At 39.4% G+C, this 25,663-nt stretch overlaps 1 protein-coding gene across 7 annotated transcripts in view; it reads left to right on the forward strand.

Moving 5' to 3' along the window:
* The window catches only part of ret (ret proto-oncogene receptor tyrosine kinase), a 103,287-nt gene that overhangs the window by 9,629 nt on the left and 67,995 nt on the right, over positions 1-25,663 (forward strand). For 4 of the 7 annotated variants that reach the window (XM_029120592.2, XM_029120593.2, XM_029120597.2 and 1 more), the window contains 11 exons: positions 8,110-8,186; positions 9,027-9,057; positions 9,541-9,701; positions 13,602-13,711; positions 14,070-14,191; positions 14,824-14,947; positions 15,480-15,566; positions 16,368-16,445; positions 20,831-20,901; positions 22,177-22,289; positions 22,812-24,370. The exons of 2 other annotated variants lie outside the window; for them this stretch is intronic. In XM_029120592.2, the coding sequence (XP_028976425.2) occupies positions 8,110-8,186; positions 9,027-9,057; positions 9,541-9,701; positions 13,602-13,711; positions 14,070-14,191; positions 14,824-14,947; positions 15,480-15,566; positions 16,368-16,445; positions 20,831-20,901; positions 22,177-22,289; positions 22,812-22,993 (1,156 nt within the window). In that variant the 3' untranslated portion in view covers positions 22,994-24,370. Of the gene's footprint in view, positions 1-43; positions 94-8,109; positions 8,187-9,026; positions 9,058-9,540; positions 9,702-13,601; positions 13,712-14,069; positions 14,192-14,823; positions 14,948-15,479; positions 15,567-16,367; positions 16,446-20,830; positions 20,902-22,176; positions 22,290-22,811; positions 24,371-25,663 lie in introns of those variants that run through there. One more of the 7 variants, XM_029120596.2, reaches the window with a different exon arrangement.

The following is a 25,663-nucleotide window of genomic DNA, read 5'->3' on the forward strand; positions in this document are numbered from 1 at the left end:
GGAGTGATGTGATTTAATCTCGGATCCCTGCTCTTCTTAATAGTGGCCTCGAGGCAGGCACACAGCACGGCTCTCTGGAAACAGGAAGCTGGTGTAAGTTTGACCTCCCTTTTGCCAAATAATTGATGTAATAATACCATCAACATATCAGCACATATTCAGTCAGCCATAGAGCCACAGCAGAGTTTTTACAATCATGTAGACCTCTCCACTATTGATGTGGGGAAATGATTTATGCTCTTAGATTACATTGGATGGATACTTTAGAAAGATTGGAAATCCCATTCACGGTATCTGCACAATCTCAATATTATTTTGGTACTATCGTATATCAAATTGACATACCAAGATTGAATTGTTCATCACCACAGTGTTCGAAAACGCTTTTGATCATCAGGAATGGACCTAATAATAACCTAATAATACATCTTAATAATAAAATGCTCTATTGTAGCTATTTTTCTTACCCCTAACTAGTAACTAGAAACGTATACCACTACCCAAATGTTGAAATAATAAAATACAATTTCCATCACTAAATGACAACAGTAACACTGAAATCAAAGTTGGGTATTTCTCTGCCACAGTTGCCAACTCCCTAACAACTATCATAAAAAGACATGTTTTGGCCATATCTTAGCAAAGACATTTTTGGGGTTATAAATGATACTGCAAATTTTCATTTGTGTAATTATCTCTGTGAAAAATAAAACTTCATCGAAGAGTTAGGTTTTCAGTAAACTGAGGCAGGTTTTCCTTCAGGTTTCACAACCATTGCCATAGCATTTTATTCAACTTGACTGTTAACTGTAGTTTTAGTTTAGGCCAAAAAGTGTTATTTAAAAGCTTTGTTTCAAGTGGATTTTTGTTCAACACCAGCTTCTTTTTTTTCACTTAATGGGTTTGTCTAACTTCTAACTGGCTACAAGTTTTGAATATTGCTATCCGTCAAAGACTAGCAACCAAATCTATTTATCTTGAGCAAATTTGACAAAAACATGATAAATCTGTTGCCTTAAAGGTTGTTCAAGGTCGGTGGAATGTTATTGAATAGGATTCACAGCCATAATGGATGCCACTGAGCATTAACTCTGGGTTATGAAAACCTGAGCAATGTTTCACGATTTATATTTGACTTTAAGAATGTGCAGTAGGCTGTCTTGATCTGTGGGAAAAAAAATCTCATTTAAACGCTTTTTAAATACCATTTTGTGAAGTAAAATGTAAAGCCTGTGAAACATGTAAAGCATTTGAGACTGTTTACTGCTGAGACAATGTGAATTTAAAGTTGCATACTCTACTTAGAGAAATGCCTACTCAAACTATGACTCTGGGCTCAAGATTAACGTTCCAATGAGCCTCAACTGGCTGAGTTATGATCCAGTTAGAACGTTTCACTGAGAAGAAGAGAAATCAGTCATGTGCCATGGAGCCTAGTCCATTTTGTTTTTAAAGCCAAAGGGGTTTCTTCTTCCTTAAAAGGCTTTTCAGCTCATTCCTCAAATATGACTGACATGAGTTGTTGAGAACCTTTAGACTTTGTTTGCATTTAAAATTTGCACTTCTAAAAGCCTGAAGCCATTTCATTTATTTTTAAGATTACTTGCTTAAGATTTGGGATAATATATACATCATAACATTATGACCACTGACAGGTGAAGTGAATAACACTGATTATCTCATTATCATGGCTCCTGTCAGTGAGTGGGATATATTAGGTAGCAAGTGAACATTCTGTCCTCAACCTTGATGTGTTAGAGGCAGGAAAAATGGGCCAAATTGTGATGGCTAGACGATCAAAAGTGGCCCAAGGAAGGAAAAGCTGTGAACCGGCGACAGGGCCATGGGCGGCCAAGGCTCATTGATGTACATGGGGAGTGAAGACTGGCCTGTGTGGTCTGATCCAACAGATGAGCTACCGTAGCTCAATTTGCTGAAAAAGTTGCTGGTACTGATATAAAGGTGACAGAACACACAGTGCTTCACAGTTTGTTGCATAAAGGGCTGCGTAGCCACAGACCGGTCAGAGTGCCCATGCTGACCCCTGTACTGCTGAAAGCGCCTACAGTGGGCATGTGAGCATCAGAACTGGACCATGGAGCAATGGAAGAAGGTGGCCTGGTCTGATGAATCACATTTTCTTTTACATCCCGTGGTTGCTTATCTGGAGATCATATGGCACTAGGATGCACTATGGGACAAAGGCAAGCCGGCAGAGGCAATGTGATGCTTTGGGCAATGTCCTGCTGGGAAACCTTGGGTCCTGCCATTTATGTGAATGGGACTTTGACACAAACCACTACCTAAGAATTGTTGTAGACCACGTGCACTCTTTCATAGCAACGGTATTCCCTGATGGCATTGGCCTCTTTCAGCAGGAGAATGTGCCCTGCCACAAAGCAAAAATTGTTCATAAATGGTTTGAGGACCACAACAAAGAATTCAAGGTGTTGACTTGGCCTTCAAATTCCCCAGATCTCTGTCCAATCGAGCATCTGTGGAATGTGCTGAACACACAAGTCCGATCCATGGAAGCCCCACCTCGCAACTTACAGGACTTAGAGGATCTGCTGCTAATGTCTTGGTGCCAAATACCACAGCACACCTTCAGAGATCTAGTGGAGTCCATGCCTCAGCAGGTCAGGGCAGTTTTGGCAGCAAAAGGGGGAATATTTGTCAGGTGGTCATAATGTTATGGCTGATTGGTGTATATATATTTATATATAAACAACAATCACAGCACCACAAGATAGGGTCAATTACAAATTGTACCTGCAAGGGATGTGCCAGTAACATGGTCTCATTAGAATGTCAAAATGGTGACATTCAAACTGTGAAGTTATATGTCACTGAAGCGGACATTACCATGGTTGGGGGCAGGCTAAAGGTTAGGGCATACATATGTTTGAATTTGATTCTCTGACATATTTTGAAAGAAATTGAATTACATTAGAATAATAATAATAATAAATAAACACGTGAAGTCAAAATTGTATATCACAAAAAAAAAACGTGAACATATACATAGAGAAAAGCCTATCATCTTCATTCTGAAGCCTATCGATGTTTGGCTACTGAAAAAGGCAACATGACCATTTCCTTTCAAGTACTAAACATTTGTTATGACTGGATTGGGTTTCCATGTACTTGATGTGGCTTGTGATAATGTAAGTAACTCAATCTTCAATGGTGATTGAGTGTAGCCATCCATTTGCTTGTAGGCTAAAGAGGCACGGTATTGAAGGAAATCGTTACTGTATGTAAAGACATCAAAATCCAATATGGTGCAATTGTCCATAATCATCCATGTCAAGAACTTAGATTTAAGTGGCTCCTTATTACTCTGTAATTACACTAAAAGGTATTATAGTTTATTATTATAGTTTATTACACACTGTCACACTGTTATAACAATGTGAACTGGTGGTTATTGCAGTCTGTAGTTATAAAGGTGTAACAACGAATGCTTGTTATCATGTTTGCTGCAAATTGGCAGGAAGGTTTCCACAGAATTCCCCAGTTTCAGTTTTGTTTTTTCTCAGCTGCATCCAATTCAGTAATCACTGTCATTGTTGTCATGTCTCGCTGAAAAAATCATACAGACTGGCTAGATTTCCCAAATTACGAGGTTGGTGACTGAGAAGGCTCAAATTTACAACCTGTAATTGCTCTTTTCAGTGTAGCCACTCAGTGTTGTTGGTAGAATTAGCCCCCAAATAGTACCATTTGGGTTAACTAAATTTATATTACAGAAACAGGTCAGAAATGGGTCAGCTGACTGGGGTTTGGCAGGCCGGAGACATCCCAGATAATGTCAACCCAAGTAGGGGGACCCAAAGTAGAAAGTGGTCTGAGTAACTGCTTTGCGGCACAACTGTGTCATCAGGGTCCCACAAAGGGCGGTATAAGCTAGCTAAGTGTCTCCGTGGGAGGATTTGTGGAAGTTGGACAGGACTGCCTTGTCTTGTTAGTGATCTGGCAACTCCAATCACGTTTGTTGGCTGGGTTATGGTTTGCCTGGAAATACTTCCTGGTTATCTTCAACAACATGTGCATCGGAGGACCCATCTGACCCTCTTTGACCCCCAGAACCTCTTGTGAGTCCATAATCATTAATTGGACATTGCAAAATTGTTTCGTAGTCTACCCACGTTTACGGTAACTACTAGGTGTTTCACACGATATGGCTGTTGAAAATTAGGTGTATCTTGACCTGTGCTAACTTTCTAGTCCTACCCCTTCAGAAATCTGTAACAGACGGAATTGTTTTGACGTTTTAGCGCTCAAGCAAACAGTAACTGAAGGTTGTCTTTTCAGTGCAAGCCCCAGCAACGTGGTTCATTGTCTGTTCCAGCGATCCATTTTGGGGAATGTGATGAACAGGCCACTTCATAGTTACATAATGTGCAGTTACCATGTACAAACGTATTATTTATACCAAGTGAAAACAAAAGATTAGCATTTACTTTAGCTAACACAACTGTACACAATATGGGTTGTGCAAGCTTTTGACACACATATATTTATTGTTACAACTCTGTAATTACAGACCACAATACCTTTGTGTAATTGTGGTACATGTTGCTATTACAGTGTAATTAATTACAATACTAAGTACAGTGTAATTACCAGTGTAGTATTTATTGTAATAAGGACTGCTTACAATGGACATTTATGCTATGTATTGGTCAAAGCACTGTGTATGTATTGTGCAGTTATTTATTCATATTTACAGTACCCAGTTGGTGTTCCTAATTATATATTTTTTTAACTATTTAAATAGCAGAAAAGTGGTATGGTATCACTCATATGATATACAAGCCAACATTCAGCTATTTAGATGTGATCAGTGCTGAATAGAGTCAACAGTCCTTATAATTTTAAGCAGAACCTTTAAAGTGCTTATGTTTTGTATTGTAAATTAGTGTAATAATCCTAATCTGTGGCCCTCTTCCAATGGTTAATTTCATGAGGCAATGTAAGGTGCAAGAGTTGGTAATTTAGTCTGACAAAAATGGTTATCCCATAGAAGTGGACGCAGAATACAGCTCAATAAGCTTTTAATAAAACATATCTGCAATATCTTGCTGTATTGTCATTTCTATAGCAATTTATACAGGGCTCATCTACAGAATGATTTAACCTTTGTCACTGTTGCTATGACGACAAATGGATGTATTCATTACAATCTGAATGTGTGTATGTGTGTATGTGTGTATGTGTGTATGTGTGTATGTGTGTGTGTGTGTGTGTGTGTGTGTGTGTGTGTGTGTGCGTGTATGTATATATACATACTGCTCTTTCTAGCCCTAATCTGTTGATACCAGATTTTAATCTGGTTTTATATTATCTCAAAAGGACTATTAAACACAAAACTACTATAAATTGCATACAAATATATATACACAGTGGGGAGAACACTGCCGATTTTTGCAGGTTTTCCCACTTACAAAGCATGTAGAAGTCATAGGTACTCTTCAACTGTGAGTGACGGAATCTAAAAGAAAAATCCAGAAAATCACATTGTATGATTTTTAAGTAATTGATTTGCATTTTATTGCATGACATAAGTATTTGATACATCAGAAAAGCAGAACTTAATATTTGGTACAGTAGCCTTTGTTTGCAATTACAGAGACAGCTGGGCAATACAGACTTTCAGCTCCCTCCAAAGATTTTCTATTGGGTTCAGGTCTGGAGACTGGCTAGGCCATTCCAGGACCTTAAAATGCTTCTTACGGAGCCACTCTTTAGTTGCCCTGGCTGTGTGTTTCGGGTCGTTGTCATGCTGGAAGACCCAGCCACGACCCATCTTCAATGCTCTTACTGAGGGAAGGAGGTTGTTGGCCAAGATCTCACGAAACCATCCTCCCCTCAATACGGTGCAGTCGTCCTGTCCCCTTTGCAGAAAAGCATCCCCAAAGAATGATGTTTCCACCTCCATGCTTCACGGTTGGGATTGTGTTCTTGGGGTTGTACTCATCCTTCTTCTTCCAAACACGGCGAGTGGAGTTTAGACCAAAAAGCTCTATTTTTGTCTCATCAGACCACATGACCTTCTCCCATTCCTCCTCTGGATCATCCAGATGGTCATTGGCAAACTTCAGACGGGCCTGGACATGCGCTGGCTTGAGCAGGGGGACCTTGCGTGCGCTGCAGGATTTTAATCCATGATGGCGTAGTGTGTTACTAATGGTTTTCTTTGAGACTGTGGTCCCAGCTCTCTTCAGGTCATTGACCAGGTCCTACCGTGTAGTTCTGGGCTGATCCCTCACCTTCCTCATGATTATTGATGCCCCACGAGGTGAGATCTTGCATGGAGCCCCAGATCAAAGGAGATTGACTGTCAACTTGAACTTCTTCCATTTTCTAATAATTGCGCCAACAGTTGTTGCCTTCTCACCAAGTTGCTTGCCTATTGTCCTGTAGCCCATCCCAACCTTGTGCAGGTCTACAATTATATCCCTGATGTCCTTACACAGCTCTCTGGTCTTGGCCATTTTGGAGAGGTTGGAGTCTGTTTGATTGAGGTGTCTTTTTTATACAGGTAACGAGTTCAAACAGGTGCAGTTAATACAGGTAATGAGTGGAGAACAGGAGGGCTTCTTAAAGAAAAATGAACAGGTCTGTGAGAGCCGGAATTCTTACTGGTTGGTAGTTGATCAAGTACTTATGTCTTGCAATAAAATGCAAATTAATTATTAAAAATGTCCTGGATTTTTGTTTTATATTCCGTCTCTCACAGCTGAAGAGTACCTATGATAAAAATGACAGACCTCTACATGCTTTGTAAATAGGAAAACCTGCAAAATCGGCAGTGTCTCAAATATTTGTTCTCCTCACTGTATATATATATATTTGTATGCAATATATAGTAGTTTTGTGTTTAATAGTCCTTTTGAGATAATATAAAACCAGATTAAAATCTGGTATCAACAGTTTAGGGCTAGAAAGAGCAGTAATGGCTTTTGTTGTACCTCCTTATTAAATCTGGGCAGAAATCACACAGTGTACCTTATCAGACCACCTCTGGGAACTTGCATTAATCTCTTTACAGTCCCTAAAGACACCCTAATGTTCTATTTATTTCCAGAAAAATGACTCATGCATCCAAAGTGAATAAGAAGTAATTTCATAGCTGGTGAAAAGAGGGAAGGTGCCATAAAGATAACTACAACCTTCTACCTGCCTCTGGGCTTTCTGTGGTCCACGCAGCCAATATGTCCAATGTAATGCAAAACACCTTTTCTGACACGTGATGCTAACACCCTTCCAACGTAGCAGCTGATTCAGTGCGGCGTTCCATCATGTACGACGTGTTTCAGTGGCCCTCGTGAGCGCTGTTATAAGTGTATCATAAATTAGAGCCAAAGGCTTTAGTCAGCAGTCCTGTGCGAGGAGGTCTAGAGGACAAGTGTTCATTTCCTGAGTGATTAATAATGCTTAGATTGCATTTCGTTGTGTGGCGTTTCTGCGTGTGACCAAATGTATTCCGTGCCCCTGCCCTTTGATTCAGAACTTATGTCTTTATTAAAAGTTTGATGGGAAACTGAGTGAGAATTCTGAAACCGTTATACAGTATCTCACATAAGTGAGTACTCCCCTCACATTTTTGTAAATATTTGATAATATCTGTTCATGTGACAACACTGAAGAAATTACACTTTGCTACAATGTAAAGTAGTGAAGTAGTCCATACCCAAGAGGGTTGAGGCAGTGCTGGAAAATGATGGTGGCCACACAAAATATTGACACTTTGGGCCCAATTTGGACATTTTCACTTAGGGGTGTACTCACTTTTGTTGCCAGCAGTTTAGACATTAATGGCTGTGTGTTGAGTTATTTAGAAGGGAAAGCAAATTTACACTGTTAAACAAGCTGTATACTCACTACTTTATACTGTAGCAAAGTATAATTTCTTCAGTGTTGTCGCATGAAAAGATATAATCAAATATTTACAAAAATGTGAGGGGTGTACTCACTTTTGTGAGATACTGGATTGGCTGTATGGACATTTCAGTTAATATTTCATGTTAGGTGTCTGAGTCCAGTAAAAACAATGTAAGTCTATATTTTGAAACTGAAACCTTTTTTTCTCATATTCTCCAGATTTTCTCTGACAGTCATGGTTTTTGTCAACTATGGAGGTGGCGGGTACTGGATATTTGAACATGCCCCATGGAATGGTTAGTATGCAATTCTAACATAGTTGCCACACACCAAACACTACATTATTAATTCTACTGTCAATTCAGGCTTAAACCAACAAGGCACATGCAGTCATTTCTTATCTGGTCTACTTCAAGCACCTCTCCAGTGGATCAATAACACTAACAACCCAGGTTGCATGTTAAATCTTAATGGAGACCATTACCGATGCATCTCCAACTGTATTTAAGGTGAACTAAATTTAAGGTTTATAATAGCCCCTTCATCATACACGCTGAATCACAGTCATTCCAGAGGAAAGTTGATTGATTTTGATATTACTGCAAGGCTTCCACTATCGTGGAGGTTTGGACATTTATAAATCACTCAGTCTGAAAATCGAACTGTAAGAAAAACTGTATTTCAGGGGCATTAAATACATTATTAAATATGTTATTAATCACAGGGCCAAGCCCAGACTGTTTTGGTGTGTAACATAGTTCCTACATAGTGAGCCTTGATTACATAGTGAGCCTGGAGATATATCCATAGAAGGTATACTGTCTGGTTTTCAGCTACCCGTTTATCTGCCTTAAGTTCATCTGTCTGTCTGTCCATCTGTCCTTCGCTCCATCTATCTGCCCATCTGTCTGTGTGTTTGGTCTGTCCATCTGTCTGTCTGTCCATCTGTCTGTTTGTGTGTGCATCTGTCCGGTCTGTCTGTCATTCCGGTCTGTCCATCTGTCTTTCGCTCCATCTATCTGCCCATCGATGTCAGTTTGGTTTGTCTATCTGTTCTTCACTCCATCTATCTGTCTGTCATTCTGGCCTGTTTGTCTGTCAGCCTTGTCACTTATAGGCATGTCTTTGTGTTCCAGGTCTTACTGTGGCTGATCTTGTGATGCCATGGTAGGTTTCACTACAGCAGCCATTCAATAGCTCAACGCTGAATGATAACAGGCCTGAGCGGATTTGGCTACGACACACAACATGAACAAATGCTGACATTACAGTGCACACACCTTGAAGTAGTTTAAGCCGTGCACAGTCACTAATACCAGCCTAACACCAAGGTACCTTATTGTCAGTGGAGCAGGTTGGAAAGCTCACTTTACCATCACACAGACCTTTTACCACATTTTAACAATTAATTTGGTTGTGCACTATGCACTAAAATAGTTTAAAATACTTTCCATTTATTACATTTTTTTATTAACTTATATACCTCAAGAATGAACTTGTTGGGGTAATTTTAATATGAATTATCTTCACATTGGAATGATTTTAATGTCTGAAAACAAATGCAGTGTTCCTTTTCACTTTATTATCAGTGAGTACTTAGCTAAAACTATTTTCAACTATGTTTCTGTGTGTTTTGTGTGTTTTATTCAGGTTTGTGTTCATCATTGGGACATCAGTGGTATTAGCCTTCACCTCATTGAAGAAAAAGGGAGTTGGTCGTTGGCAACTGATACGCAAGCTATCCTGGAGATCTGTCATCCTAATCCTTATTGGCTTCTGTTTCATCAACTACTCTCCAAAGGATGGACTATGTAGGTTCACACTTTTAAAAATGACCAAAAGAAACAAAGTCAAATTCTATCAGTTATTTGGCATATTCTCCCTACAGCTTAACCTAATGTGTATTCACCCTTTTCACCTAATGTTTTGTTTGTTCTGTGAAAGAAAAAATAGACAAAATGTTTATATCAATAACACAGTCGCAATGGGATAAAATAATGTAGCTATGTGTTATCTTCTGTGAGCCTACATATCTTATTCCAATGGATAAGGAACATTTTAAACCTTAAATCATAATCAAGGATGTATGCACCCAGAAATAAACGAGAGTAATGAAACATGCAATAAGTAATTCAAGTTATTAATCTAAATATCTTGCTATTCAAGGAGCCCAAGAGCTCAATCTCTGGCAAGTCATTAAAACCTTCCCTCACCTGGCATTTTCTTGTCTCAACATGACCTTAACGCAATGTGTGGAAAACAATTATTTTGAAACCATTAGATAATCCAAAAAGGATTATTTTTTTATATATGAACCACTCCAATGATTCCAGTATTGAATTTGGCAACCAAGAACAAAGGCCAGTATGGATTGAACAGTACAGTTTGTGATGAAGTCTGGCAGCGTGGGGTGGCAGGCAACGGCTGACTGCCAGATATGTGACAGGGTTAAAAGAGAAAAGCTGTCAGGATGGCGTGGAATTATTACCGTCCTACATCCACAGAGGGCCTGAACGAGCGCCCTTCACACATTACCCAACCCAGGCGCTAATGGACTTGTCTCACTAACCAGTTTAACGAAAATATTGTTATTCCTCATAGTGGCAAAACACAGCAACAGGGGACATTTAACAAAGAAGGATTTGAGCAAAAACAACCAGCGTTGCTGTAATGGACAATTACAACAGATAGTGTTACATGGTACCAGCTGTAGACAGTGGTTGTTGTATGGTGTAAAATCTCTAATAGGATGATGAGTTTTACCATCAACTGCTGCAGACAGTGTTGCGTCGCCCCGGACTTTCCCTCTCTCACCACGATGCCCTTGCCCTATCTAACCCTAGGTTCAATTAAATTAGGAAATGAAGGCGATTTGTTCTGTTCTGTATGTATGTTCTGTAACATTTCTTGGGTACAGCGGCACCATTGTGACTTGTGTTCTTATCCATGTTTAGGCATACCAACTGAGTCCAGATCTCCTGCAATGGGCATTTCAGCACTGTCCATGTTGGAAAATGATGGTTAGACAGGGTTGCCTTGCTATGTCAAGCTCAAGTGACTGATCAATTGTTGTCATTAGCTCTCGTCCAAGTAGTTTTGTTACAGCCTACGTCCTGGTTTAGCAACCAGTGTAATAAGAAGTATAAAAGGTTGCTGGGATGTGCTTCATAAATTCCAATATTTGATTCTCCTAAGCTTGCTAGAAGTTGCTGCACTCCACTGAAAGTAGCTGCATCAAGACAATAAAATCACACATATAAGAAAGAAAAGAGACAACCAATTTCTTGATGAAATGTCATGGTTGGGGTGATTTGATTTTTGGACCAGAAGTCCCAGGTGAATTCATTGACAATAATAAGTCCTACTCCAGAAATGGCCTTTCTGTTTGCTTCATCAAACTTCATTACAAGATGTTTTATCTAATTCAGCAAACCAATTACAATTGTTTTCTTTTTGAGCGAATGTCTCTTATTGACTGACTGACTGAGTGAGTGACTGACTGACCGGTTGACTACCCCTTGTTAAATAGAGTAGTGGTAAGAAATGCAGACCTGCAACCAGGTCCCGTGTTCGAAGCAAATTAAGTATTAAGATTTGTTCTGGATAGACAAAAACTTTGCTGGCCGCAAACATCAGTAGCTATGTTATAGTAAGCCTAAAATTAAACAGTTTACAGTTATATTGTGAATATCTCTGGTGGATTTTCGAAGTACGCATCCGTGCATGCTTTTTGGGTCAGGATAGATAAAACTTGCTACAACCTTCAGTAGCTATGTTATAGTAAGCCTTAAATAAAACTGTTTATATTGCCACTATGTCTGGTGGATTGTCAAAGTACAGTATGCATCCATGCATGATTTTTGGGGTAATATATGCTAGATCAAAACCCCTTGGGCAGTGAAAGAGTAGGGGATTCCACGATTCTCTCGTCTTTTCAATTGACGAAAAAGTCCGTTATCATCACCTACATTGTAGTTATTGTATCAGTGTTATTCACAAATGAAAAAAAAAAAAAATGTTTTTGTGCCATGAAATAGCTGTTGCTGTGTAAAGTTTATATTCAGTCTCACAATGCTTAGTGGTGTCTAGCGAAATATTCAAACTTGGCATGTTGTTAAGGTGTAACAAAATGATCTAATGTTGAGATATACCGACACTGGGTAGCTGTATAGCATGGTGATGTAGTGGTTAAAGACACAGCCACTCATGTGGGAGACTGGGGTTTGAATCCAGTGAGGACAACAATATTTATCACTTAATCTAGGCTTGCCTGGTTCCTTTTCTGGTTTTGCAACTTGTGCTTCACCAGTCAAAATTAAGCTACTACCTAGAAAACTCAGGAGACATAGTTATTTATTTATATATTTAAAATTAAGTATGCTACTCAAACACCTACAAAAAACTGTGCAATTTAAATACTGTTGCATGACTCTTGCATGGCTAAATCAATTTAAATGTTACTTTTGGAATCCAAATACCAATCTCAGAAAAGTGAGTTTAGGGTTGTCATTAGTCAAACAAAGTTTATTCTCCTTCTCTGTGGAAGAAATGCGTTTCCGCTTTGTATTTGATTTGCCCGGATCAATTATTGGAATTATACTGTTTTTAAAAGCACGTCGAGCTGCAAAGAGGTTTTCAATTAACTAATGTGGAGATTACCATCAATCTGTGAAGTGAAGGTCATTCCCATCATCCCTAATTTGCCTGGGCTTGGAGATAACTGGAAATCTTTGATGAGCTTTCCACCTCTGTGACACACCTTGATATCTGAAGACTGACACCCACTTCCTCCCATATCATCCCATAATGCATCCTGTCATCTTCCCTCAGGGAACAGTATTCTTGCGGTCGCACATCTACAGATGGGTGAGGCTATTCATTTCGGGTGCAAAGATTTGCTTGCGTCAACAGAAATGGTTTTAAACCATTTCAAGGATGTCTGTATATCATTTCGTCATTACATCTATGCTGTGTATTGTCTATAACTCAAGTATAAAAGTCTAACTTCAGACAGCCATACAATTACAGCATTGCTAATGTACAGGTGCCGTAACTTATTTAGTGCCATGTTTGCAGGAAAATTATCCAGTAAAAACAAGAAATGTTTTTGTGGAATATATAGTAAATAATATACATGGTTGTACATTTTTATTGGGAAATTTCACATTTCAGAAGCCTTGAATAATATTTACTAGATTTATTAGACATTTAAGGCCAGAATGAAGACCCTTTCTCTGTGTTTGCAATGCTGGCTAAATTGCAGTCTTCTTATTAGTATTCTGGTCAGTGTCTAGAGGTCTGTGAAGGGTCATTTTCTCTGTGTCACATTGTTCTGATCAGTGTCTAGAGGTCTGTGTGAAGGGTCATTTTCTTTGTGTCACATTGTTCTGATCAGTGTCTAGAGGTCTGTGTGAAGGGTCATTTTCTCTGTGTCACATTGTTCTGATCAGTGTCTAGAGGTCTGTGTGAAGGGTCATTTTCTCTGTGTCACAGTGTTCTGATCAGTGTCTAGAGGTCTGTGTGAAGGGTCATTTTCTCTGTGTCACATTGTTCTGATCAGTGTCTAGAGGTCTGTGTGAAGGGTCATTTTCTCTGTGTCACAGTGTTCTGATCAGTGTCTAGAGGTCTGTGTGAAGGGTCATTTTCTCTGTGTCACAGTGTTCTAGTCAGTCCAGAGGTCTATATGAAGGGTCATTTTCTCTGTGTTGCAGTGTCTTGGTCATGGCTAAGAATCCCTGGAGTCCTCCAGCGTCTGGGATTCACCTACTTCATACTGTCTCTGATGCAGACCTTCTGGGGCCAGAAAGTGATTCCACTGCAGGTTTGTTTTTATCCACAAAGAGATTCTGGAAAGCAACATTATCACATTTAAATTTCAAGTAATTTAGCAGACACTCATATCCAAAGCGACGTACAGCACTAAGTGCATACTATAATGCTGGCCCTCTGTGGGAATCAAACCCACAACCGTAGTGTTTAAAGTTCAATGCTGTGCTAATTGAATTACAAAGGACCTTATTTAGTAACACTATAAGTTATATGACCATGGAAAGTGTAGCTGGTTGCCAAACGCAGAGTTTGCATTATAAGTCATCTGGCTTACATGGGTTCTGGTACCTTAAATGACCTGTTCCATGCGACAATTCTGTGATTTTTTCTTTTACATGATTGAACTAAAGGACCATTGGTGGGACCCTGTACGAGATGTGGTGTTGTATTGGCCTGAGTGGATCGTCATTATTCTCCTGGAGACATTATGGTTGTGTCTGACCTTTCTGCTGCCTGTGCCTAACTGCCCCACGTAAGTCAAATCAACCCAAACACAAACAGGTTTCTTCAGGCTATCATGTGACCAAATCTCTTAACTATGGAGGCTGGATGAGTGAATGTCCTAATATGGACACTGCATTCATTGTTTTTGACAGGGTGAAGATGATAATTAATACAATTAATTTCTCCATGTGTACATGCTGTGGTGATGTGATATTGTGGATGGTAAACTGGGAGGGTGCTGTGGGTTTAGTGTTAGCGCTGCTCTGTGCAGCATGTTGTTGTGCTAGCTAGCTGGTGTTATGAACCAATGTGATTTATGGCTCTGTGGTGGACGCTTCAGAGGGCATAATTAGCCAATCTCAGTCTGTCATGTGCAATGAGAGCGCTGAGGCAGAGGATCCATCTTCCTTTCGCTCCCTATTTTCATTCATCTCTGCGCTCCACTCCTATTCTTTCTTTTCAGTGTTTTTGGGCTCTGTGCTCTTCTTTGCCTGACACTGCCTGAGTCCTTTTGAGGCAGCTGAGTAGTTTGCATAAATGTTGATTGACAGGGAGGTTAAACCCTGTGTTTACTAAGTATTTTCCTTTCAACACACCCTCTGCAATATGTATGTTGTGATTTAATGTGGATGTGTAATCAAGTATGTTTGCATCCAATAGAGGCTATTTGGGACCTGGTGGGATTGGGGATAATGGCCTTTATCCTAATTGCACCGGGGGGGCAGCCGGCTACATTGACAAGTGGTTATTCGGGAAAAATATCTACAATTGGCCAACATGCAAGGTAAGTATGCAGCATCTTCACCATTTGAAGATGTGTCTGCTCATCAAAGGATAAAGAGATTTAAAATGTTTACAATTTTACATTTTCAAACTGTGCCATTCTGTCTTATCTAGAGGATTCTGGTTCCTTAAATGACCATATGATAGCAATCGAGTTTAACTGTTTCACACCAGAACAGCACAACCGATTTTTCAATCTTGCAGGCTCTGGGATTTGATCTAGCAACCTTCCATTTTTAGATGTTAAATAATTTTATCCAGAGAGACAGAAATAAGTGTACACATTTTCACACTTTTTCATCCTGGTCCCCCATGAGAATTCCACAACTCTATCGTTGCAAGTTTCATATTATACCAACTGAGCTACAGTACATGGGACCATGGTGCCTAATGTGTTAACCTCTAGGCTACTTGTCACTCCTAATGGCAGGCTCTATGACCACTAGAACATCAGAGAGATTATTTCACTTTTTTTATATTAACCTGCTCTGTAGGAAATGGCTTGTTAGCTCCTCTCATGCTGTGTATTTCAGGTAATGTATCAAACTACCCAGCCCTTTGACCCAGAGGGACTTCTGGGTACAATCAACTCCATTGTAATGGGTTTCATGGGGATGCAAGTAAGCAGATCTCAAGTTTCTTTCCCAATATTTGTTTTTCTCATCCTACCAGATATATACACACTTTACCTCAGTTGTTATTTTAAAAAAGTGCCAAATGTTTATGTCCCTCTTACGCATTGTCTCCAAGATATTCAAACATTTTAATAACAAAGGTCATTCATGTGAGCTAGTCTTTTAATTATTATCAGTTAAAATGATTTGTCCTTGCGTCATGAGATGACATAGAGTCAGTAGTCCATTAAAATGGAGGTTGTCCCAGGGACATATTCCAGCCTTATGTCTGCACAGCTGCCCTCCGTTGTTGACATAGAATGTCATTCGAAAGGTGAGGACAGAGGTTTGAGGTCTTTAGGGCGGGAACCCTTTAAACAGCTCACACACTTTGATGGTGACAATGTTACGTTAAAGCGCTTTTGCAGTGGGATGTTGCCATGCGAAAGCAGCCGCATAGCTAAATTCCCTGTGGGCAGTTAGCGCTGAGCCCTTCAGTCATCGAGTCTTAGACGACACGCCAGGTGTCCACTCCCCTCGTCTGTGTTTGCCCATGCTAATGTCCCCAGCTGAGATGTATTCATCATCACCAAATTAATCAGAAAGCGCCAGTGACTTAACACGGCGCATCTGGCTGCACAGGGATATGAGAAATACGACCACCACACACAGCAATCACATTCACCCTGGTCCAATCTAGTTCATCCAATATAACGTGTTTCTTGCTGCATATAGGATTTTCTCTTTCAAAGTATCAGTAATGACCTGTATATCCAGTCCGCTTATCAGTGTCCTTTTTATCCACAGGCGGGAAAAATTCTCATTTTTTACAGGAAAAAGGATGTCAGCATCCTCTCCCGATTCCTGGTGTGGGCCATTCTCCTGGTACGTAATGCAAACCACAGCTGGGCAGAAATATTACTGCCATGTTTTAGTCTCAGTCTTGATAACTTTCAATTCCACTGAAAGTGATAGAAGTAATTTTATCTTATGTACAAGGTTTTACAGCAACTCGTGGTTTCACTTCATGGCACATATTTATGTTTGTGGCACAAATCCCAACCAAGTCCTTTTACTGATATTAGCATTTTTAGAGTATCATGTATAAATATAAGAAATTGTTTATAATTGATTGTTGAGTTAAAAAAATGCACATAAGTATTTGAAAATTAATTGCCAGAAATGTAAAAAAAAAGTATTTTTTCACCAGTACCAGTATTACATTAAAGTGTCATTGTTGAATTACATTCACAAATCTAAATTCCTTTGTTGAGCTAATTTGATGCTAATGTATTAACCAGGACTTGGATGGGAAATTTGAAAAAGATTAATGAAATGAAGGGAATTAAAAGGAAATTAAACCGAAGCATGGGTTGCTATTAAACCTTGGCCATAGAATGCACATGGAATAAGGAAACCAATATTTCATTTAGCAATAGGCTGAACTATCCCTTTAACAGAAAAGCCACACCAAGGCACTTTATGGAAACGTAACTCTTAACGCTTTGCATTTCTGCTGAAGTCACTACTTTATCATAGCTGCCTAACTGCTCGTTAAGCAGTTGGTCTATGGTAGGTATGTCATCTCTCTGCTACGTTAACTAAACCCATCAATGCATGGCTGTCTGTTTCCAGGCAGACAAATATCCTCTGTCCCAGGGGATAGGCTCTGTTTCTCATTGCTTGTGTATCTCTTGTGTGGTTTCTGAACATACAAATCTTGCATATTAGTGACATTGAGCTCAGAACCTCATGGCTAGGAGCTCGTGTTCTCCTCTTCCTTTGCTCAGCTCGTCAGAGGAAATGGATGGCTATATCCTAATCATGAAATGTTTACCTTTACATTTCCGTAATTTATACAAGTCTTATCTCAAATGACTTACAGTATTGAGTGCAAACATTGTCATACTTTCTTCATTCTGTGGGAATTGAACTCAAAACATTAGCATCAAAAGACTTACTAACTAAGCTCCATGGCAGCGTAAGACTCAATTTCCTATATAACAGTAGACCAAACATACAGATCCTAGTTTTCTTCTGCAATAAATCAGTGTTCCTCATTATGGAAACTCAACCATAAATGTTTAGACTTTTGTCCCAGTCTAATATTATTGTTAGCGAACACCTGATTCAACAAATCCAAGAGTCATCAACCTAGACAAGCTGAATCTGGGGTTTTCGTGCTCCGCTGGAACAATAGATTGGACACATGCTGTCATCCTCCGGGAGCAAGTGAAGTACACTGGTTGCTCTTTTGTAAAGATAAATCCTAATAAGATACATGTGATTTTTCATACATAGCAAATCGCTGAGGGCTAAGGTTATTATTTTGAAGGAACAGTGTTCGGCGTGGGTGGTCCCAAAACAGAAAGGGGCACAAGCAGTCTACTGTTTCATTTTCGGGGGACAATCTATCCCATGGGGGAAAGTTAAGTGTTATGTGAAATGCAGACCTCTCTTTGCATCTGTCTGCAAACAAAGGGAAGAAGACCCTCCACTTAAATGACTGACAAATCCCTTGTAGTATTTTAATGTTTAGCCTGATCATATGGAATCTGATAATTATGTCAAGTATGGGGGACAATGCCTGCTGCAAAGCTGCCAGAGGGGAATCTCCATGGGACAAAGGAAGTGCAGGGACCTTGAGCCCCAGGACCCGATAAACAGGGGCGCTGATGGAGAGTTTTTAGCTGGACCAGAATCCCTTTCAAGTCTTACTGTAGCAAGGAAAAGCAAGAAACCAAATAGACTCAGGATGGGAAAGATTTGAGGCCATTTAAAAAAAAGAATATGGTCACTACATTCAGGTGTTTGAGCTTCGCTAAGAATGTAGTGTTAAAATAGTGATCACACCTTGTGGCCTGGGTGGTGCTACGGGCAAAGCCACTGTCTTCAGTGTATTTTTTTCTAAACTCTCTCCTCTGTCTTTCCCCACTGTCTTTTAGTAATTTGTTTGCAATGTGGGATTTTTGATAGTCCCACATTGGACTGGAAGTAGATTTGGAAGTAGATTTCAGATGGATGATCATGTGAGTCTTAACTAGAGTAAATGTTTTCTTATTGTAGGGTTCATTAGGATTCTTAAGTACAAATAATAACATTTTCAGATTAGATTTTCCATTATATAATAAATAAATTATCTTTCAGTATTGATGGATCCGCCTTCTACTAGATCTAATATAATATTATACCATCAAGCAATAAGATAATTATGTATAACAAAACAGACACCATTTTGGGTAAAAATATACTGTATTACAGCAGCTTGTATATCTGGAATTAGATACACCTTCCTGTGTATTTCTGTGTTCTGTGAACCAGTTGAAAATCATTACAGGATCTCATCAGGGCTCTTTAAACGTTATTATCCTCAACTCCTATGACAAATCTGTCCATTAGGTTTCTCAGGTTGAATCATGTTAACTATTATTGTTGGGCGAGTGGCTTGGGGGAGACAAAATAAATTATATCCATTTTGCTCTTCCCAGCGGCAGAGAATGATAAAGTAAACCGCCTAGATACATAACCAGCCTTTGTTCTATTTTGATATTTTTATCACAGAGTTTCCCAATCAGCATGCACAGCTATGATAATATTACAATAGGGTACGGTGGGCCTGTTGTTATGTGTAGGTGTCCAACAAAATAGCCAGATGCCGAAATATCAACGTTTGGGTAAAATGGGTCATGCTCAAGGACAGGATAAGAGATCTAACTGCCAGGCTATCTGCATCCCCAATTAATTTTGGTTTTCTGTGGCCCATAAGAATTGCACGTGGAACAGTGGGACGTGTCTTCCCCCACATTACGGATTTTGAAATAAGACTAACTGAATGACCAGTGCTTACTATTGACTCATCTGATCAAATGTGACCTTCCAAGAGAGGTTTTAAAGTGTACTTGAGCAGCCTCTTGTATTAGAAATGTTCTCTTGACATTAGCTGTGAGTCTGGCCTGGTAAAGTAAAGAGCTAATTGATGCAGCCAGCCAAAAGCAGAGAGTGTTTAATTCAGAACCAGACACTTGAGGATCAGAGATGGTGTTATACAACACAGAGATTCAAACAGGTCAGTGTTATACATAAAATTAGCTTCAGAAAGACCAGAGGCAGTGTTATACACAAAATTTGTTTCGGACAGACCAGAGACAGTGTTATACAAAGATAACACATTTGGCGCCCACAACATCCTGTTCCTACAATGTCCTCTGCTGTTTATTGTTAACTAGATATGCCCTTCTCTTTTTGATATGCAGACTCCGCAACCGGCAGATAGCTGACGATGGGTGGGACAAACAGGATGTTTCAGTAGTGTTGTCTTGGATTCTCTGAGTTACTGACAGTGCCTTGATATTCCGGGGCAGCCATGCATCCTCATCCCAATAAGCAGCAGCCAGAGTTAATTAAAGCTCAACGATCAGGGCTCGGGTGTGAGAGATTTAAATTGAGTGATTGCCCCACATACCAGCCCGTCCCACATCCTGGCTGCCTGCATAGCCTGGAGACTCAATCCAGCCAGAGCCGGGCTGTTTCCACGCCATCGATTCTGTCATCTATACAAATGATGGATATCCATCTAACAAGCTTCTTTGGGTTTTGATCTACAGTCATGTGAAAAAGAAAGTACACCCCCTAGAAAGTTTTTATTTTACGTATTTGGACATATGTGGATGTAAAAAAACACAATTTCACAGATAAACCTAACCTAATTTAACAATTGGCACTGAAAGATTGTAGTTGGCAATCATTTATCCAACATAAGTCAACAAAAATGCAACTTTATAGTGTAGAAACAGTAACTACACCCCTAGTTTCAATTGTTGGCGTTTGCCACCTTTGGCTGAAATAATTTAATCTAGCCATTTCTTGTTTTGACTATGCCATTCCATAACCCTCCATTTCAAGCTTTGCTTGTGCGTTTTGGATCATTGTCCTGTTGAAGAATCCATATTCATTCAGTTTCAGATTTTTGACAGATGGCCTTACATTCTCCACAAGAATTTGAAACAATAGCAATTCTCTAGGCTACCAGTGGATTTGCATCCAGTCCAACTATGAACATTTATTTCATAGTTGGATTTTAAACCATTTGGTTTGCAGTTCTGTTTTTCACATGGGTGTCTGGGCTAGACCTTGGGGACACTGTTGATCTGAGTCTCAGATAATCGGTTAATCTGACCTACTTGTTTCTGTTGACCCATGTTTTAGCAAGCCCAAAACTGCTTGCTTTATCACCAGCATTGATTTGAAATCTGTTTCATTTTCACCCTCAGGGAATCTCTGCAGCCATCCTTTCTAAGTGCACACGAGACGAGGGATTTATACCTGTCAATAAAAACCTTTGGTAAGTGCTTCCTGACCCTCTATATCCAGCCACTTTTCCTCACAAAAGAAAGGATGAGTTTCCAGCAGGCACAAATCATGGCCTGCTAAAACACGCGTTTACTTACCTCTAATGACAGATACAACTGTAAATAATCACCCCCAGCCATCCAAGAGTGTGAAGCAAGCCCGGGTGATACAACCTCAGACAAAGTTATTCTTTACAGCTGAGCAAAAATAACAGGCGGTTTTACACTCCCAAACTACCCACCATCATGGCAGTTCCTGTTACTTCACCAGCTCACTGCAAAAGCTTCTCCCAAGAACCAAAAAGGGTCCTCCAGGAAAAACGGACAAACTCTTGATGTTTCTCAGTGGCCCCATCTGTTTTCTCATGATGAAATGGTTAAACAGGTGTACAAATTCAATGTCTAGACTCTCCCAGTTGACGCACAGATATTTGATCAACGTTTCAATCAGTGTAATGACTTTGTATGAGAGGTATGGTTGCCTCTACCCTAACCTATAGCCGACATATTCTTTCCATGCTCACACCACATGTAATATTCATATGAATCAGAGACGGTACTGTACCGTAGGAAACACAAGCAAAATGTCCCATGATTCACCCACAGGAGCTTCTTCTCCATAGCCATGCTCATCCTTAGCCATTATACCTGCCCTGCTTTTATAGGCAGTTTATCATGCGCATGTTATTGAGCTCTTGAGTATTAGTCCCTGCCAGAATGTCTCAAAGTAATTAACTCGCAGCCTAAGTGTCTTTTTTGGATGAGATATAAAGAAGCCTTCCGCTGCTGCTCCAATAGGATCAGAGATGGAGCCATTTTGCATTAGATGATATTACATCAAACATTCTTGCACTTAGGAACAGACAGGGACATGATTCTTTGGCACGGCTGTACGCGCTGTGTGCCAAAGATCCACTACCGACGCTAATGTACAATAGTAGCTTACTGTACGCTACTGTAGTTCAGCCTCAGCATCAAAATATATTATTTATTTATGAAGCCGCTTGTTGTTGTTTACGCTTCATTTTTCACACTTTGGACTGGTCATCCAAATCCTGAATAAAAAATACAGAGCTTCCCAAGTTTATACAGAATGCACTTTTCATTTGGGTATGCAATATTCAATCATTTTTGTAAAACAGTGCACATTGTTTTTCAAGAGAAACCAAGAGAAAAACTTTCAGTTCATTATGCAACTTAGTCCAGTGCTACTTTTACCATGGTCGAGCTTGCACAATAAAGTGTGTTTTTGATATGTATTCGTATAGGTCACTGTCATATATCACCTGCATGGGCTTTTTCTCCTTCATCTTACTGGGAGGAATGTATTTTATCATGGACGTTAAAGGCTGGTGGGGTGGCCAGCCCTTCATATACCCAGGTAAGCACACAAATAATAGAACATTGTTAAAGGTAAATATCACAATATTTCCCCTTAATGTTTCAGTATCCTTCTACTTGATAGTACCTGAAACATGTGGCTTATGCATGAGTGTGTCAAAAGTCTTAAGTCAAGCAATACAAACAATTCTAACTGATATATCTGTAATCCAAAACAGACATGAAATCAGCCTTTACTGTTTCTTTGTTACTATTAATACACAGACAGGCTTTATTTCTGGAAAATAATCAATAATAATAAGAATAATCTTTATATTCAGCTTCTTTATTCATTCAGAAACATGGGTTTCATTCTTATCAATATACCAGTTTATGTAACAGAAACAGTGTCGTGCCTGTATGGTTATTTGAACAACATTAACCAGTTTTAATATTTGGGAATTAATGACATACTAATTCCAAAGTGAAAGATTTGTATAGGCACAGGTTAAAACCATGACTTTGATTTTGGATTATGTTTACCTCCTGTTTGTTGACCTCCTGTTTGTGGTCATTCCCACAGGAATGAATTCCATCTTTGTGTACTTTGGCCACTCTGTTCTGGGGCCCTACTTCCCATTCAGCTGGGAGATGCATTTCATGGAAAGCCATTGGGAGATGCTGTTCCAGAACCTGTGGGCCACCACCCTTTGGGTCCTCATCTCTTACCTGCTGTACAGGAAGAAGTTATTTTTCAAAATCTAAAATAATCCAACGATATTCATTACCTTCTTGCATTCCAGGGTCATCGTTTGGGACTGCCCTATTTTGATATATGTGCTATTTAAGTAGTTCCAATTATTGGAAATGCTTGATTTGATTGTTTCACTTTGAAATGTGTGGTGGCTTTAAATGTGTTTTAAATAAACTTAGAAACATAGTGTAAACATAGTGATGCAGTACTGTGAATAAATATTTGCCCAGAAATAAAATTTGTAGACTTATTTAATTTATTAAATGAACAAAGTTCAGCAATAACCGATGATTGCGTGATTGCCCCCTTTACTCCCAGTAACTGGTTTGCAAGTAGATTCAGCTTATTAGGGCAATGCCGATGACATCAGGAATTTCTCACAACTTTATCATCAACTAACAATGACCAGGTTAGGCACATTGTTCCCACAGATGTTCCATGCATTTGGGCGGATGTCTGGGAATACGATAAGGTGTTGCTAACAATCTGAAATGTAATTTAAAAAATACAAAAATAGAGACATTTTAAACGTTACGAATGCTTATTAGACAGACCCATAGGGTAGACCCAGTCTTGTTTAGATAATTGTATGGTAGCTGGAGGTTCTACAAATCAGTTACAAAACAGGAACTGTTTTTGAAAGCAGATGTCTGATTTACAGTCTAGTATGGACACCCTGGGATGTTTTATTTGGTGTCAATTGTGTTAGGCACTGAATATAGTGATTAAATCAAATATACTAAGGTGCTACTTAACAAATTAGAGCCAGTGATTCCCCTACACCAGGGAAGCCTTTATGTGTCTGTTACCATGGCCACTCCACCTCTTTAAGGCACAGTGTCTGTTCCATCTGCTCTCCAAGTGACAGCAGTTTAATGGGGGTCAAGACGGACATTTCACTAAGGAGTGTCATTAATATGGCCGGAACCTCTTGCACTCATACTAATGCAAAATCAGGGAAATAACCCATCTGCTCAATTCAGCCACGGATATTGAAGCTGCCCAATTATTGGTCCCAGAAAAGAAAACTAGAATAAAAAATAAAAAAAACTGAGAAATTGTATTCATATTACAATACATTTCCTCAGAGCTCTTGGAGCTATATATGTAGACCCCCCCACCCCCAAAAAAGGGTTTGTTTAGAGCTAGAGCTATATTGCTCCAAGCGCTCAGCAATTACTGTATTATAAGAACACGTTTTCTATTTCAATGATTGATTGATATTGTCCTGCGAAATTCCCATGTTCCATCTCTGCAATTACGGAGATACAGAAGGGGAATCTGTCATTCTTTTAAGATTTATTCTCCCTTCCTGAGAGGACTGTTTTGAATTGGCTCTGGCTAATTGCACTCTATATTTCACTAATAAAATCAATTAGTAAACACAATCTCATAGATTCTGAATCTTCTAAATCTGTTGAAGTGGTTTAGTAGTAAGTGTTTCTGGTTTTCAAAGCCTCATTCTCTGATTGTAATCCAATAAATCAGTATTTTTCATCTGTTTGGTTGTGTAATCTCTTTATCGGCTGTAATTATATGTTGCAACATGGGTGTAGTGACATCAAATCCTCATGAGTGCATCAGGTCTTCTTGACCAAAACACAAGACTGAAGTTGTCTAGTATCCATATTTGTTCCCCACACAATATTGAAGGAATATATGAATTAATAAAAATCAGAAGGATACAAAAATACAGTATTGTACAAACATCTCTAATAGCGCATACTCATCTATGGTTCAGACCTGATGCCGTATTACATTTCCAGACAAAAAGGATACCCAGACAACATTATTGTTCCACATACCATGAGATCGCTTGCACATTTCCTTGTCTCTGTATTGATTCCCATCGACCATATGTCTCCAGATTCCTATAGTCTGACATGTGGTAACTTAAGCTTTGTTAATACATTATACAGGAAATGAGGCACATGTACTTTTAATGCTGCTTTCATATTAGGCCTTCAAAATCACATAGTCCCCTAATATACTAACATGACCCTTGCTTGTAATGACAATACTAATTTCAAGTTTAATACATGAGGAATGGCCAGTCATAACTTCTTACAGGTAATTGAGGCTTTCCTTCCGCTTCACAGTTATACTGAGCGCCATGTCTTTGTGAAAAATCTGTGCACCTCGGAGGGCCCAGGACAACTTGGACATGTAGCCAGTCAGCATGTCTAAACACTGTACCAAATTCAAGGTTGTATCTGTGACCTTCATGAGAAATCCACCTGTCCCATGTCATCTATTATCTGGATTGTGGGACCGCAGACCTAAGGGTGAAATAGTGTAGGGATCTTAGGGGTCATTATGACAAAGGTTCTACAATAGAGAAACTAAGTGCCGCACAACACTTTCTTCTCAAAAACAACCTGGTGAGCTTTTATACTGGCTACATACACCTGGAAAAAGCCACTCCTGTTTGGCACAGCTAACTCTGCTAAGTGAAGTTTGATGGCCTTCATATTCATATTCAGTAGAAAGCAAGTCGCATTAGCATAGGGAGATACTTTAGTTATACTGAAGCAATGCTGACATTCTCCTACACTGGCTCTATACAAGGATGCTGCTCTGCATCGACTGCTGTCAGCCTCCTCCATCCTCCATTCAGAGAATGGCAACCCCTTGATAGAAATTCAGCAATTAGTAGGAAAAAGCATTGCCAAAAACATTTA

The sequence above is a fragment of the Esox lucius genome, chromosome 6, assembly GCF_011004845.1.
Source record: "Esox lucius isolate fEsoLuc1 chromosome 6, fEsoLuc1.pri, whole genome shotgun sequence".
Lineage (NCBI taxonomy): Eukaryota > Metazoa > Chordata > Actinopteri > Esociformes > Esocidae > Esox > Esox lucius.